This window comes from Eubalaena glacialis, chromosome 3, assembly GCF_028564815.1.
Source record: "Eubalaena glacialis isolate mEubGla1 chromosome 3, mEubGla1.1.hap2.+ XY, whole genome shotgun sequence".
In the NCBI taxonomy this organism is placed as follows: Eukaryota; Metazoa; Chordata; class Mammalia; order Artiodactyla; family Balaenidae; genus Eubalaena; species Eubalaena glacialis.
Window position 1 is genome coordinate 74,475,872 of NC_083718.1, and position 14,912 is coordinate 74,490,783.

General features: G+C 39.4%; 1 protein-coding gene across 1 annotated transcript in view; it reads left to right on the forward strand.

The window, feature by feature from the left end:
- Nucleotides 1–14,912, forward strand: part of RGS5 (regulator of G protein signaling 5) — a 51,489-nt gene that overhangs the window by 18,879 nt on the left and 17,698 nt on the right. Inside the window, exon 2 of the mRNA XM_061183163.1 lies at nucleotides 9,192–9,302. Coding sequence (XP_061039146.1) covers nucleotides 9,192–9,302 — 111 coding nt within the window. The remainder of the gene's footprint in view (nucleotides 1–9,191; nucleotides 9,303–14,912) is intronic.

Sequence of the window (14,912 nt, forward strand, 5' to 3'; positions counted from 1 at the left end):
CCACTCATCAAAAGCAATCCTTCTCTTTCGGACGAAGCCAGCGTATCTCCCCAGTGAGTTTAGGGTCCTGGAAAACAAAGGCCAGAAATGGGATACCATCTTCAGTCAATACCTGCTTTCGGCCTCACAACACAACTCCCTCAGAGGTAAGAAAGCACAAATGCCTAGCTACCTTCTTGAAAGTCAGAAGAAAAACTATAAGTAGAGGAAAACATGAATTAACACCTCAGTACCTTAATATTTTATATGTTATTATTATTACTTTTAAGAGTTGCTACAGGCCACCTGTTTTCTGCCTGTGTGCCGTGAGGAGTGAACTCTTGCCCACAGCTGGCGTGCTTGCACCTAGATTCAGGGATCCTGTGATTAAAATGAAAGTCCAGTGACCTCACATGGTCTTCGACACTTGGAAATATCAGGGATGTGGGGAGACAGAGTGTGTTTCTCCCCCAGGTGATGGAGGCAGAGGATACATCATCAAGTAGGGCCAGGCTCTATTAACCTGCCTACATCCAGCCTACATTTGACTGACAGGGAGTAAACAAAGGTGCTGCGAAGATAGACTTTTCCCCACTGCTTCTGAGTCAGGGCCTCGCTTTCTTTTTTCGTCATTGCTTTGCAGCCCAATACCTTACTGGCTTTTAACATGTAGTTTTCCTCCTATCTTCCCCAGTACAGAGTCACCAGAAATTGCTTCTGGCTTTTTGCCAGGAAAGTACTGTTTAAGGCATATAATTCACTCATCCAATGAAGACAAAATGAGCTTAATGCAATCAAATATTAATACACCAGAAGTTAAGGGAAACTGCTATAAACTGTAACACTAAGTGGTATAAGATAGGTATTAAATAAGTAGAAATGATGATGATGGTGATGATGGTGACCATGTATGACATGCTATTTGTGTGCCAGGCACTGGGCTAACTTTTACATGCATCATCTCATGCACTCCACCCGGAAACTTTTTACAGCAGGTACTAACGTTATCTTCATTTTACAAATGACAGAACTGAGGCCGAGAGACATTATATAGCTTGCATAAGGTCGCATAGATTGTAAGTGGCTATTGAAAACTCGCCTAAATCAATTTATTCATATCCAACTCTTAGGTTCTTTTTGGTAGATAACTGTAGCTATTAATGGTTAGTGGTGGGTGATGGTTAGTTATTTCTCCACAACTTCACTACCAGCTAATGAAAGCAAGACCACCGTATATATAATGAAACCCAATTGTTCCGTACTTACTTAGGCAGATAGTTACAAGTTGGTGCAAAATATTTATACAACTGGTTCTGTAATCTCAATAAAGGCATAATTCTTTGTGCTCTGACTATAATGTGTAGGAAAATTTCACTCTGACAATAATACTCTGAGGTTGGATTCTAATATCTTTGTAGCTGGTATCAGGCGACAAGAAATCTCTGTATCAAGGCCTAGATATAGGACTACTTAGGGATCAAGCCACAGGTGCCATCTCTAAGAGTGAAGAACTATTTACATTCTTACAACCTTTCTATGGAGTGGGTGTGAGTTTCCACAATAATGTCTCTAGTACAAATGACTTGAATATCATTATTATGACTGGAGAGAGCCCATTCCCTATTGAACAAACCTACATGTAAAAACTCACTTCTAACATGCTCTGCTAATTGACAAAGCAACTGGTATTGCTCTCTATAAAGACAGCTGAGGCACTTAACAGCAGCCACCTTTGGAGTGGGTCCTTTTTCACAAGCCTGCTGACTGCCACTGTGATTAGAGCAAGTAGCTGAAGCTAACGCTTACCCAGTTTCACACTGTAGCAATTACAAGTAGCTGAAATGTTTCATTTCATTGTTTGGATTCCTTATTTTGTGTTTGTCTTGCCCAACTGAAATATAAACTCCATGAGAGGATCTTGTCTTTTTGTTTCACTGGGGATTTAAAAACCTGTAATAGTCTACGGCACATGGTAAGCATTTAATAAGCATACTTTTAATTTGTTGAAAAAATAAGTGAGCAAAAGGAGAAGCTATTGAGGCCAGTCTTTTCAATCTCAACTGTGATCCTATGAAACCAAGTCAGTAAGCTTGTACACGGAATCCCTAGTCTTTTACAGCAGGTTGCCTGTGAGGGGCCCTGGTGACGAATTAATCTGGGGTAGTTGAGGTAAGAGCTTGAACATAATGAAAATAGCTATCATTAAGAGAACTTACTGAAAGAAGAGGTTAGAAAATACTGTGTTGGAAGGTTATAATAGACAAAAGTGACTTCTATGCACACATTTGACACAACTGACATTGTCAATTCCATTTTTTTTTTAATTAATTTATTTTTATTTTTGGCTGCGTTGGATCTTCATTGCTGCATGCGGCTTTCTCTAGTTGTAGCGAGCGGGGGCTACTCTTCATCGTGGTGCGCGGGCTTCTCATTGCGGTGGCTTCTCTTGTTGTGGAGCATGGGCTCTAGGTATGCAGGCTTCAGTAATTGTGGCATGCGAGCTCAGTAGTGGTGGCTCACAGGCTCTAGAGCGCAGACTCAGTAGTTGTGGCGCATGGACTTAGTCGCTCCGTGACATGTGCGATCTTCCTGGCCCAGGGATCGAACCTGTGTCCCCTGCATTGGCAGGTGGATTCTTAACCACTGCGCCACCAGGGAAGTCCCCGTCAATTCCATTTTTTCAGCCATCTTACAGTTTGACATGGCTTGTTATTTAATTCATGATTAATATAAGTGAAAACCTAAATCTCTACCAGGGAATGATTCAATTGTGTTTGGAAACAGAGCTGTCATTTCTGGAGTTATATCCTAATGCATGAATAATAATAATACCGTATATTCTTTAGCATTTTCTTCATCTTTCTATCATTTGGACCACTGTGGAGTATTTCATATTAACTAACCTAGAGTCATTTTCCATAATGTATCATATATTTATATGTGTCAGATAAAAAAATACAGACTTTTAACATGATATCACATTGCATTAGTAAACTACTTTTTCATTTTCTGCTAAAACATAAGCAATGGGTGGAATTTCTTTAGTTCAAATAGAAGTAGGTTAATTCAGGAAAATGGTAGATGCCAAACTCATACATTCTCTCTCCACCAAAAATGACCCTGGAGGGGCTTCCCCCTGCACTTGAGAGTCAATCTTGATTTTAAGGGGCCATGTATGGAGGATCCTGGGGAGTCGAGAATTTCAGTTCTAGAACTGACCTGATTTTCCACAGATGTTTCCTTATATTCTACTAAGGGTTTTCAAGATCACGCTTGTGTCTCATGAGCCATCTATCCGTAACAAACTCCATTGATCTCAAGTTTTCAATGAACAGTCAACAAGAAGGCTTTTCCACTGTTGAACCAAATGAACCTCTCTAGATGGGTCCAGCACAGTGGACATAAGTCCTCTGGGCTCTCTTCTCTCCATCAGCATCTGCTGGGGTTCTGTCTTCGTGACTCAGATCTTGGCTGAAAAGAACTTAGAAAGCTCATTTCTTCCTCTGCTTTTCAGATCCGGCTGTAGTACTCTCCAGCTGTGGAATCTTGTTGCTAACAAGTGTTTTAGGAACTTTTATTTATCTTTAATGGGTACTTATCACATTTTTTGGAGCCAAGAAAAAGCATGTCCTTTTTGCTCCTGTAGAAACAAGGTTTGTGGTATTTCTTCAGAAGGCAGCAGCCTGGAACAGATCTGCTCTTTTTCACTGATGCTCACAATTTCCCATGTCCAGCAGGGGGCATCTACAACACAGATTTAAGTTGGATTGTCCTTGACAGGGGACAGGTTGGAACACCTCTTTCAGAAATGTGTCCTAAATCCCCTGTCCTATGTACTTCCCAATTTTTCTCCATCCTGTCTTCCTTCCTGGCTGTTCCCGACATACGTCCAATCTCAGAACTAGTCTGTGCCTCTGGAATACTTCTGTTTAAGTAAATCCTGATAAATTTTGGTCTCATGATGTATTCTGATCAGACTAAGTGATTGTAATTACCCTCCCTGCTTCTTCTCATCAGAGTGTGTCCTATCCGGTGTGAGGGACTGAACAGCATACTCCGTTTCAGCCCCCATTCGTCTATTTCCAACTTCTCTAACAGACAGAAATCGAGTTCAGGTAGAGTCCTTGTAGTCATTTAATGACACTACCTCTCTGCAGTTAACCAAATCAGAGACGTCTTAGTCCTCGATGGCTTATTTTGTGCTATACCCCAATATTTCACCCACCCACCCCAAAATGCAGTTTTACTCTAACCTAGCAATTCAATTCATTCATTCGTTTGCTGATTCATCAATTTATACAGTAAATATTTATTGCATGTCTGTTAAGTGCCAGGCCCTGGGCTAAGTGCTGAGACTGGAGCTGTGCACAGAACAGATATTGACCCTGCTCTTGGGGACCTGACATTCTAATGGGAGAGACAGACAGTACTCAAATAAATGCACAGAGACATAATGCAAATTGATGAGGACCATGAAGGAAAAATACAGAGGCCTCTGAGAATATAGTAGGGGCAGCTGTTAAAGCATGTGTCTCCTATTACACTAGCTTCATGTTATCACATTTGAGCTCCTTGAGGCTACGGTCTATGTTCTTTTATTAATATATCCCCTCCACTTTTATCAATGACTAGAAAAATATCTAGCATATAGTTTACATGTATGTGTCCTACATTCCCTTGTTCCACGTGTCTCTGAAGCAAGGAACGTCTTTGTAATCCTTGAAACACCGAGCACAGGACTCTATATATAGCTGGTTACTGATAAATTTTACTTGAATAAAATTGTATTTTTAAAAATTCTGCAATGTTTTTGTTTTAGTGATTGCTTGTACTGTTTTCCACACTTATTCACCCTAAGGTAATAACTTTCACTCAATTCACCAATTAGTCAGAAGGACAGAGGTGGCCCAGGGCCTTTTGAAAGCATACCCACACAGGGCACAGATTTAAAATTGCACAACCCTACAATTATTCAAACTCTTTTCAGTTTGAAATCACTAATGTGAGCCATCTAGTGAAAGGATTATCTTCCTCTGAACCCTTAATTAAAATTTCACCCAGGCATTTCCAATGATTTTATTTCAAAACAAGTTTTTCTTTGTAAAACCAAAGGATAACAAGGTTGGGGGTGAGATGAGAAGAGATACAAATCGTTTCTTGTTAACAAGCATTAATGTAATGTAGCCCGGAAAACTGCCTGGTGGGTGGTCAAATAGAGCCAAGGACTGAATTGAAATCATAAACACATGAAAAAGTTTTCTTCTCTGGATGGGGTTGTTTTTGACATTACATGAATGTCAGATACATTCAAGCTTATTTTTAAAGGAGGAAATAAAATGGAAGCTTTGAGCTTTTGTTTTGCTTGATTTTCCATTTGTTGTTGTTGTTTTTTTCATTCCCATATTTGGATATGTCCCTATGGTGGGGAGGAAGGGGAGAGGGGGGAATGAAATATTATTCCAGGAACTCTTAAGGAGAAAAACAAACGTAGTAACACAGTTTATTCCTACAGAAAGAGTAAAACGTTTCAAGTAGTTTAGATCTCAGCACTGGTCAACTCTTCAGCTTTTAAACATTCACTGTTTTATAAGAGAGACACTAATGTTATTCACTCCCTGTATGCTGTCAAACTCCTAATTCAACCAAATGGTCTTCCTGACTTATGTGCATTAACATTTTAACGTCCTACGTTTGAACCTATACTAAACCATAGAGAGAAGTATTTTCCGAAGCACTGCATTTCCTTTCTCCCTTACATCGCCAGGGCAAGTATGAGGAAAAGAGTAATCTGATGTTCTGGCATGTTTCTCTACTTCGAGGAAGTGGAATCTGATTTTCTATGGGCAGTGTTATAAATGGCAGTTGATTTCTAGATTATCCCACAAAAAGACAATTTAAATAGTGATATAGATAAAATTATACAAGGGTTCTGGTTCATTCTGGTTTTAAAAGTCTTTTGTGGGATGTCTTGGAGAATTTAACCACCATTTATAGACAGTGTTTTCATGGGAAAATGTATCCTGAAAGAATTAGCAAAAGAAACATTTGAAACAGATTTGTAAGACAGGATGCCACTTCTTCATGTAGAGACAGTCTTTGAAGGCACCTTTCGATAGTTTTACCTTTTTTTGGTTTTCACACCAAATTTGCTGAAGGCTGCATACTATACAGAGGTCCTCCATCATCCATCCTTCCATCAGGAAGGGGAGGCAGAGCAAACAGGCTTCATCGAACATGGCATTCTGCTCTCTCCAATCACACTTGACACTCAGGCAATGCAGAACCACTTTTGCATCCCTTCAAATGATATGCACATTATCCTCTTCCTACCCGGAAGTCCCAGCCTTTTCTTGTCCACCTGGCTAACTGCTATTCTACCCCTGCCTCTTCTGAGAAACCTCACTGACTCACCCTTGTGGACATTGGGGTCCTCCCCCAGTGCTCTGCTGTTCACCTTTGTGGACACTGGATGCCCAGAGAGATGCTGCTTTCTGGGCATCTTCTTCTTTAATACCTGCTTGTGATTGCTCACAAGCTTGAGACTTCAATAGGCTATAAGTACCCTGCAGGCAAAGACAAAACCCTGTGAGTGTTTGTCTGTTTACTGTGTACTGATGACACAGTAACATGATCAAGGAGTAAAGTAGTATGAATAAATGAAATTTTAAAATGCTCAACCCCTTCCTTCTAATAACCTCTTCATGTCCAACTTACTCTTTCACTAGGCAATCAAACACAAATATCTCTCCGCCTTTTGCAAAAGCAAATGGCTCAAATGGAGCAAAAGAGAAAAAGAAAAAAGAAACAGAAGTTGAGATGGGGAAAAGAATGCAAAACAAAAATCTAAAGAACCAACCAAAATACCAAGCACAGGAGAAACATTCATTAGACATTCATTAGATAATCTTTAGCTAAATATTGGTGAATGAACTATTGGGTCAAGTGAAACTCAAACAGTTGCTTCACGACTTCCCCTTATGGGCAGTAACTGAGGGGCATGTGGAGCAAGCAGAAGAGGTATTATGGATGGAGTTCTTCAAGTTCTGGGCGGGATAGCATGTCTTGATGGAAAAGATGAACCTGGTGCTTCTGGCTGTAGTACTATACACTGGCCAGCAGAGGGTAGCCACACGTATTGCATTCATTTTCCCCCCCCAAATACTGTTTTCTTCATCCTTCAGATAAATATAAAATTGGCAGTTCTTGTCTCCAGAGGTAGAATATGGGAGGCAGTGGGTGTATTAATTCTTAGTAACATGTGGGAAATTTCTGAATGTTTTAATTTGGTTGTCAAAGCTAGGGAACATGGCTTGAGTTTGGCTGGAAAAAAATGATTATGCAGTTAGAACTAACTTGGAAGAAGCAGTATTATATGCCAAATGCTACTTTAAGTGATTCACATGCATTAACATATTTAATCATCACAAAAATTGTATTAAGTATGTACTATTTTATCAGTCCCACTTTCTAGGTGAAAAAACTTAACGTTAGGTAATTTAAGCAAATTGCAGAGCCTGGAATCAAAGTACACTTATTGTTATTCTCATGTTTTATATAAGCTCCCTCAGCAGAACATTCTGTTTCAGCCATAATGTGCTCATGATCTGCTGTAATGTGGTACCTGAGTTGGCTTAAGCTGGAGAGCGAGTCCTAGGGAAAGAACAGAGGCAGGAAGAAATGAAAAGGAAAAGACATTGTGGAGGTTACTAATTCTAAATCAGAGTTTCAAAATAACATTTACTATACTAGAGGAACCTATGATATGATTGAATATTTATGTTTTTTTAAGTTATACAGTATATGTCCTTAACTTTTTCTCCCTAATATCCATAATTGCTAATGTCACATATTTTATTTATTTAAATTGTCTCATCACCGTCTCTGTGTGAATGAATGAAGAAAGTGTGTTTATAGTAACAAAACTCTCTCTGGCAGCAACATGATATCCTAATCCTGACACAGTTCTGTAAGGCTTCGGTTATGATCCGCATTGACTGGGAAATAAATGTCGGCAGATTTGTGAGGAACAAAAATCAAGATATTTTTAGTTCACTTTGGCAAATATTTTTGAATATTGACTATGCTGCCAAGTTTTGTGCTATGCACAGGGTTGACATGTATTTAAGACTCAATTCCCACCTGCAAAAAGTTCTTATATCCAGCTTGGAAAACAGACATAAATCAGTAACCATAATGCAATATGATAAACCCTATCTTAAAAGCATGTATGAAGTGCCAAGGGGACAGTGAAAGGACAGCTTTTTGGGTCTCTCAATATACAATGGCTTGTCTTATGGATTAATGCTTAAGATTTGCTTGGTGTTTTTGAATTCAGACTTGTGATAAAATGATGGGTAACATAGGAGATTAGTTTTGAACTGGGCATGAAAACAGTTGCATTCCAGGGTGGAGAAGTGCCTAGAATTCTGACCATGTCTGTTCACTAAAATGTTGAAGATAGAAAGGAGTAATACGATGCTGTCAGTCTGTTGGTAATTAATACTTATCTATTGAAGGCTTACTGCATGTAAGATACTGCAATAGCCATTGTGGAACAATGGGCAAGGGGTTGGAAAAAAATCAAATCCGTATAAAAGAAGAACAGTTACAGAGAAGTAATCATCAAGCAGAATAATTTAATTTTATAGGTGCAAATGGCTGAAAAAAAACATCTAGAGTAACTCTGTCATCTTACAGATGAGGGAACTGAGGTCTGGCAATAAAACATGATTATTTTTTCAAACGTTATACATCTAATTAATGGCAGAGCTGGGACCAGAGCCCTCAGAAGACTGGTAGGCAATACAGTGAGTTCCACCTGTGAACTTAAAGTCAGACAGCTTGGGGTCAAGTCCATTTCCATCACATACTGGCTGGGTTACCTTAAGTAAGTTATTTGAATTCTCTGTCATTAGTTTCTTCACCTGTAAAATAGGACTACTATAGTATCTGCCATATATAACATGAAAGAATACATATAAAACAATAATTAAGATTAAAATGAGATAATGCGTATTAGCCAGGGACATGTTAAGAGCTTGATAAATGTTATTAGAACTCACGTGTCCCAATTTCTACATTAGTATTCTTTCTGTCACAACAGTGAAATGGAGTTTTGCTCATTTTTGTTTCTTTGACACAGAATGAAATCTCTTTTTTAGATCTTTATGCTCATATGATGTCCATTTCCCCTCAAACATCTCTTCTTTCAGGGCCAAGGAGATTAAGATCAAGTTGGGAATTCTCCTCCAGAAGCCAGAGTCTGCTGTTGACCTTGTCATTCCATACAATGAGAAGGCGGAGAAACCAGCCAAGACCCAGAAGTGAGTCATGATTATGGATTCCACTCTTTTCCTCCAGAGGATGGCTATTCTTCAAGTGTATAGCACCATCCCTCCTCTGTAGAACTCCCCCCTTCAGTGACTCATTGAAGATCATAAGAGTACTCAGAGAGTTGGTTTGTGAATAGGATTTTTTTTTTTCACTCTCTCGTGTATGGAGCATAATATTGCTTACTGGCAGGATGCTTAAAAAATGAAGATAAGGCCACATCTTGGGACATCATTGGAGAAACAGGCCATATCTTATAAAAAGGCACCAGCCACCTCATCACACAGAAGTGTGGTTAAAAATACCTGTTCACTTGCTGTCCTTGGGTCAGGTGAGCATTCCTGATCCAATTAATTATGATCCCTGGATGCTCACCTGCTCAGGAAATATCCTGAGGACTACTTCCTCAGCAGGGAGATACAAGTGGTGACATTTCCCTCAAGAAGAGGCTAAGATCAAGGCAGACTATTAAGCCTAAAGGTTTCTTCTCCAAGATATTGTCCCTTCAAGGTCTAAAAGAGGACCAGAGTTCTGTTCCTTAGTGGAGGAATGAATACTTGACTAGATACTCCTATTTAATGCACATCAAGCAATTTTTCCCCAGTCCATAAATTAATAGTCCTGACAGGACTTCTGCAGTCCCTAGCCACCCCCACTCCCACATACTTCTATCAATTTAGGCATGGAGAGAAGCTATAATTCTGAATATTCACGATGTTATGGCAGTGAACATAGCCCACAATTTCATTGGCATTACTCTAACTTAATAACACTACTTACAGCATTCATGGTGTTTACCGTTGTTCCACTAGCTACACAGCCCGACATTGACTAGACAGATACACTCCATCTTCCCTTTAAAACAGAGACACCACTAAAATCAAGAAAGGAAAGTGGGAACAAGATAAGCCAAATGTATTCAAACCCCTTCACTCTACTACCTAAAAGCTTTGAAGAGATCACAGAAGCGTGGTAAAAATATAGGAATCCCTTTTAACCTCCATTTCTTTTAAAATTTAATATTTGTATAAATTGGCCAATCTTTTCTCCAAATGACCTTCAAATTAATATAGCTGGATTGGTTGGGGGATAGAGAGACAGGTTATTCCTTTTAAATTTTTTTCATCAATCTAAGTGGATGTTTCCAATCTCCTTTTATTACTTCACAGTGATCCCAAACCGGAAATGAGGCATAATTGAGTTTTCTGCGTTTAGAAAAGGGAAGTTAATTCAATGTGGAGTGGCAGGCACCAGGCACTGGGAGAGAATAAGAACCACATTTCATAATAGCAAAAGATCAAAAAGTCTATTTTGAAATAAACAGTGTGGTGGTTATTGATCTGTTGGAATTAACTTTTAAAAAATAAATACAGTGCTACATTTCCTGCTTTGATTCTCTGCTTTAATATCCCACACAGACACTTGAACTATTTGGCTTAACAAGGATTTGGAGAGAAGCAGTTTTGGAAGATACCTTGGGGCTGACATTTATTGGATTATTTTCTTCTCTTGTCTTCCAGCCCCCTTTTTCTTCCAGAAGTTTGAATTGTTTTGGAAAAATCTTTCTTATCCCTAGAGAATATTTGTGCATCTCTACTGCATTTTTAACAGTGACCATTACAAAGCTTTCCTATCCTCTTCCAAACTCCTAAACCCCATTTCACTCATATTTGGAAAATTTCCATGCCTTTTAACAAGCAGGAAAAGACTGTTCTGTGGGAGCTCGGTTGATCTCGCTTCTCCTCACTTTAAAGTTTCTCTGTATTTTTTTACCCACATTCTTCTCAAGGAGAAGAAAATAAATCTCAGAGGAGAAAATAGACCTTCTCCGGATGGAAGGTATTTTTAACTCCTCTCATCTTTTTAAAAAAAGCAATCCCTTTTTAAAAAAAGCATTTTCTCTTTTTTAAATATATTTTTATTTTTATTAGAAATAAATTGAACCATTTAAAAAAATAGAAAAAAGTTTCCTATATCCCTACCACCCAAGGCCAGCTTCTGTTACCATTTTAGTATTCTTAACTGCTCTTTTTCCCTCTGGACCCTCTTCTACTAGAACAAACAAGTACCATATTCCACTCTGAAAAGCACCCTCCCATCCCCTCACCCCTTCTACTCATATCTCTTCCTCTTGCTTACACTGGAAAACTCTAGAAATAGAAAGTCACTGCTTTCAATTTCTTCTTTAACTCCTTTTGTCGGGTCTAAACCTTACTACCTAACTGAAACCATCATCACCAAGGGCTAACTCCTGACTCGTGGACAGCATTTGATTCTTCTCACCAGTTGCCAACCTTAAAACTCTCCACCTTAACTTCTAATTTTGAATTCTCCCGCGGCCTTCTCTCTCTCTAAGGGCTCCCACTTTTGCCCACCCTCTATATGTGAGCATTCCCTAAGGCTCTGCTATAGGTCCTCATAATGAAAAATAAACATGTTACAAGACCATGTAAATTTAGTTTACAGTAACTATTATCATGGCTCATAATATAATCAATTGCAAAATACTCAAGAGCTGGTGTAGATATTTTTATAGTTTATTTTATATTCTAGATGTTCATTTACTCTCTGTTGATGTCACTAATTTTAACTACCTTTTGTTGTTGCTGTTGTTTTGCCACTTTATAACTCTAGAATGACCTCCACATATAAACAGTCCCTAGCCTGTGCACGGGGGAGAACCATTACAAACTGTTGTCCTACGTATACTCCGGCCTGGTAAACTGTAGAGTGAGCCTTACTGTGCGGATTAAAGATGGATGCACAATGTTTGGCCCATGGATAGACATCAAAAAGTGGCAGGTGTATTTATCCGCATCCCCATCCATGGTGCCCAAGTCACTGTTGGCCCTGGGGGGAGGGCTCAATAAATGTCCATGAACTTGAGACTGGACATGAACAGACACATTGCAGGAAGGAAGGGAGAACTGAACAGGCACTTAAGTGCCGAAAAATAACTTGGATTTCACTTTCCTTGTCAAGGGCGAGAGCACGTGAAAACATTATCAGGGGTGTTTAAATATGTGCCAGGGACTGTGTAGATATTTTTAAAAAGGAAGAAAACAAAAAAGAAAACCACCGGTGCTTAGAGAGGTTAAAATAGTCTACGAAGGTTAGAGCTAGTAAATGCCAGAGTTGCTTATAACTGTAGTCATGGTTCGTGGGGCTAAAAATTCTGTACTCTAAGTGTTGGGTTATTTGTGGCTTTCATCAACCAGACTAACTCCGAGCAAACTGAACCATTATTAATTTACACATTAATCTGACATGCATATTGCTGGGTAGATTAATACTGCAGGGAACGCACTGTCGGACAGGGTAGAATGGGAAAAGTTCTCCATGGCTGACAAACTATACCTCCAGGCAGTGAGTGCATCATTGCCTTGTAGGAGATTCAAGAAATAAATGTGGTAAGAGTACAGTAAAGAGGGAGAGAACACTTCCAGCTGAGATCATCATTTCCTGGACCAAGTGGCATTTACACTGGCCATTATAAAACAGTTAATCATCTCTATAAATGTTTATTTTGCCTTTCATTGGAACTGGGTTCCTCTTTCCCTCCACACCCACACACAGAAACGCCATGCCCACTCCCTGTGGTCAGCTACGACCTTGCAAACCGGGATACTTATTGGTCATTTAGATCTGCATCTATCTCATTTCAAAGAAGTCAGACTTAATGGCAGATTCTGAGAATCAGGACAGGATGAACTTGTGGCACCTCCTAGGCTGGGAATCAGAACACTGGGCTTCGAGGTGTGGAGGATGTGTTCTGCTTGATTGTGTCCTTGAAACAATTTGGACTAATATTACCCCCAAGCGGGTTCTGCACATATCCTTTTCAGGAATTTAATCTTGGCTGTGAGGCGCTGCTGATTGTGACCATTAGTCTGGTTCTAACAAGACCATTTGGGACAGCTTGGATCTGGTAACATGCTTAAGTTCGGTGCACCTGCTCTTGCCATTTCTTCTTCCTGTGCCCCTCCATACTAGCCAGAGGAAATGGAGGGCAGGAAGGTGATTTCATTTTATGAGGGGTATTTACAAAATCAGAAGGCGATTCAGCCTTCCCCTTGCTCTGTTTCTTTTGTTCAATTATTTAATGTCTTGTTGTTTCTGTCAACAATAAAGACTTGGCAGGTGTCATATGTACAACATTGAACCCACTGCAGTGAAGAAATTAAGATTTATAAGACTGTGCTAAAACTGTTGGTACAAAATAATATATACATAGGAAAAATTCTCAGCGTGAAGTAATATAGAAGAGCCAAAAGGAGTTATTGACCTCTAGAAAATAGCTCCTTTTCTTGTTAGAAATAAAATGAGGCAGAAAAATATATGCTCATGCTTGTAATTCCTTCCTCATGTCATTTCTCCTCCCTGTGTTCCTTTACACTAACCAGAAGAAAACGGGAGGAGAGAAGGTAGTTCACTCATTAAAAATAAATTTCCAAGGAATTAGTGTTGAGTTTTTGATCTATGATACCTATGTTTCTAGCCAGGAAAATGAAACCACTTAAGATTATTCCACCAGGTTTGTTACTCTCAGTTTTGGCATGTTTTAACCTTCAAATAGTAAAAGCGTAAAACTTTATGTAAAGTCGTATAATTAAGACTCAAAATCTGCACGTGCTCCACAGTGAGGACTAGAGAATGGAAGGAATTAGTCACAGCATTTTAGCCAAAAAATCTACTGCCATCCTGCACTCCTTACATAGATAAAGTGAGGCTGACTCTGAGCCTGGAGAGCAAAACGAAAAGGAGAATCAGCGATTGTCTTATCAATCTCACTGATAACCTAAAGAATTAAAGCCCTAAGATATTATTTTTGAAAAGCCAGAAGCAGGAATTTTCCTGGGTTGTCTGAACAGTTGATCAACAAGTTAAGAGCTAAGGAAATTCCAATGTAGGAAAGACACCTTCGTTGGCCTTAATGTTCTAATAAACGCCTTGTTAGTCTGTTTTGATTTGACAATGAAGAACTCACATTGTAACACAAGAGTGAGAGAGGGGGCTGAGGGGGGAGCCCCGGGAGAGCCCTGTCAGCCATTTTTCCCAGACAATACCAGCCCGCCTTGACACAATTCCGCTGTGAAAGGAAAAATTGGTAGTTAAAACGAAAGAGCTGCAGGGTTTCTGCATATATAAACGTTAAAATAAAAACAGCCTAAGGGGGAATTATGTGTTGACTATTACCTTCAGCATTCTGAGCATTTGTGTACAGCATTCCTTTTCACGGTGTCTAACCACTTCTCTTCTCAGAAAGAGTAAATCTTAAAAAAAAAAAAAAATAATCCTGTTCTAATTAGGCAGGAAAATGTACCCAGAGTTTTTAAAATGTAGACTTCCTGTGATCACATTCCCAACACGAGGCAGCTTCACACCTTGCATCTTCCACCAACCCCAATAAGGCGGCGAAGGGCTGTGGATGTGGAATCTGACGCCCTTTGCGGATTAAGTGGGTGTTTAAAGTGCAGTACTAGTGAAGCAGGGAACAGGAGTTCAAGCCCTATAACGGGACAACTGGATTTTATTCAGTTACTTTTGGAAAAAAAGACCACCATTGGAGGCACTGTTATGGGATACACAAGAATATCAAGACA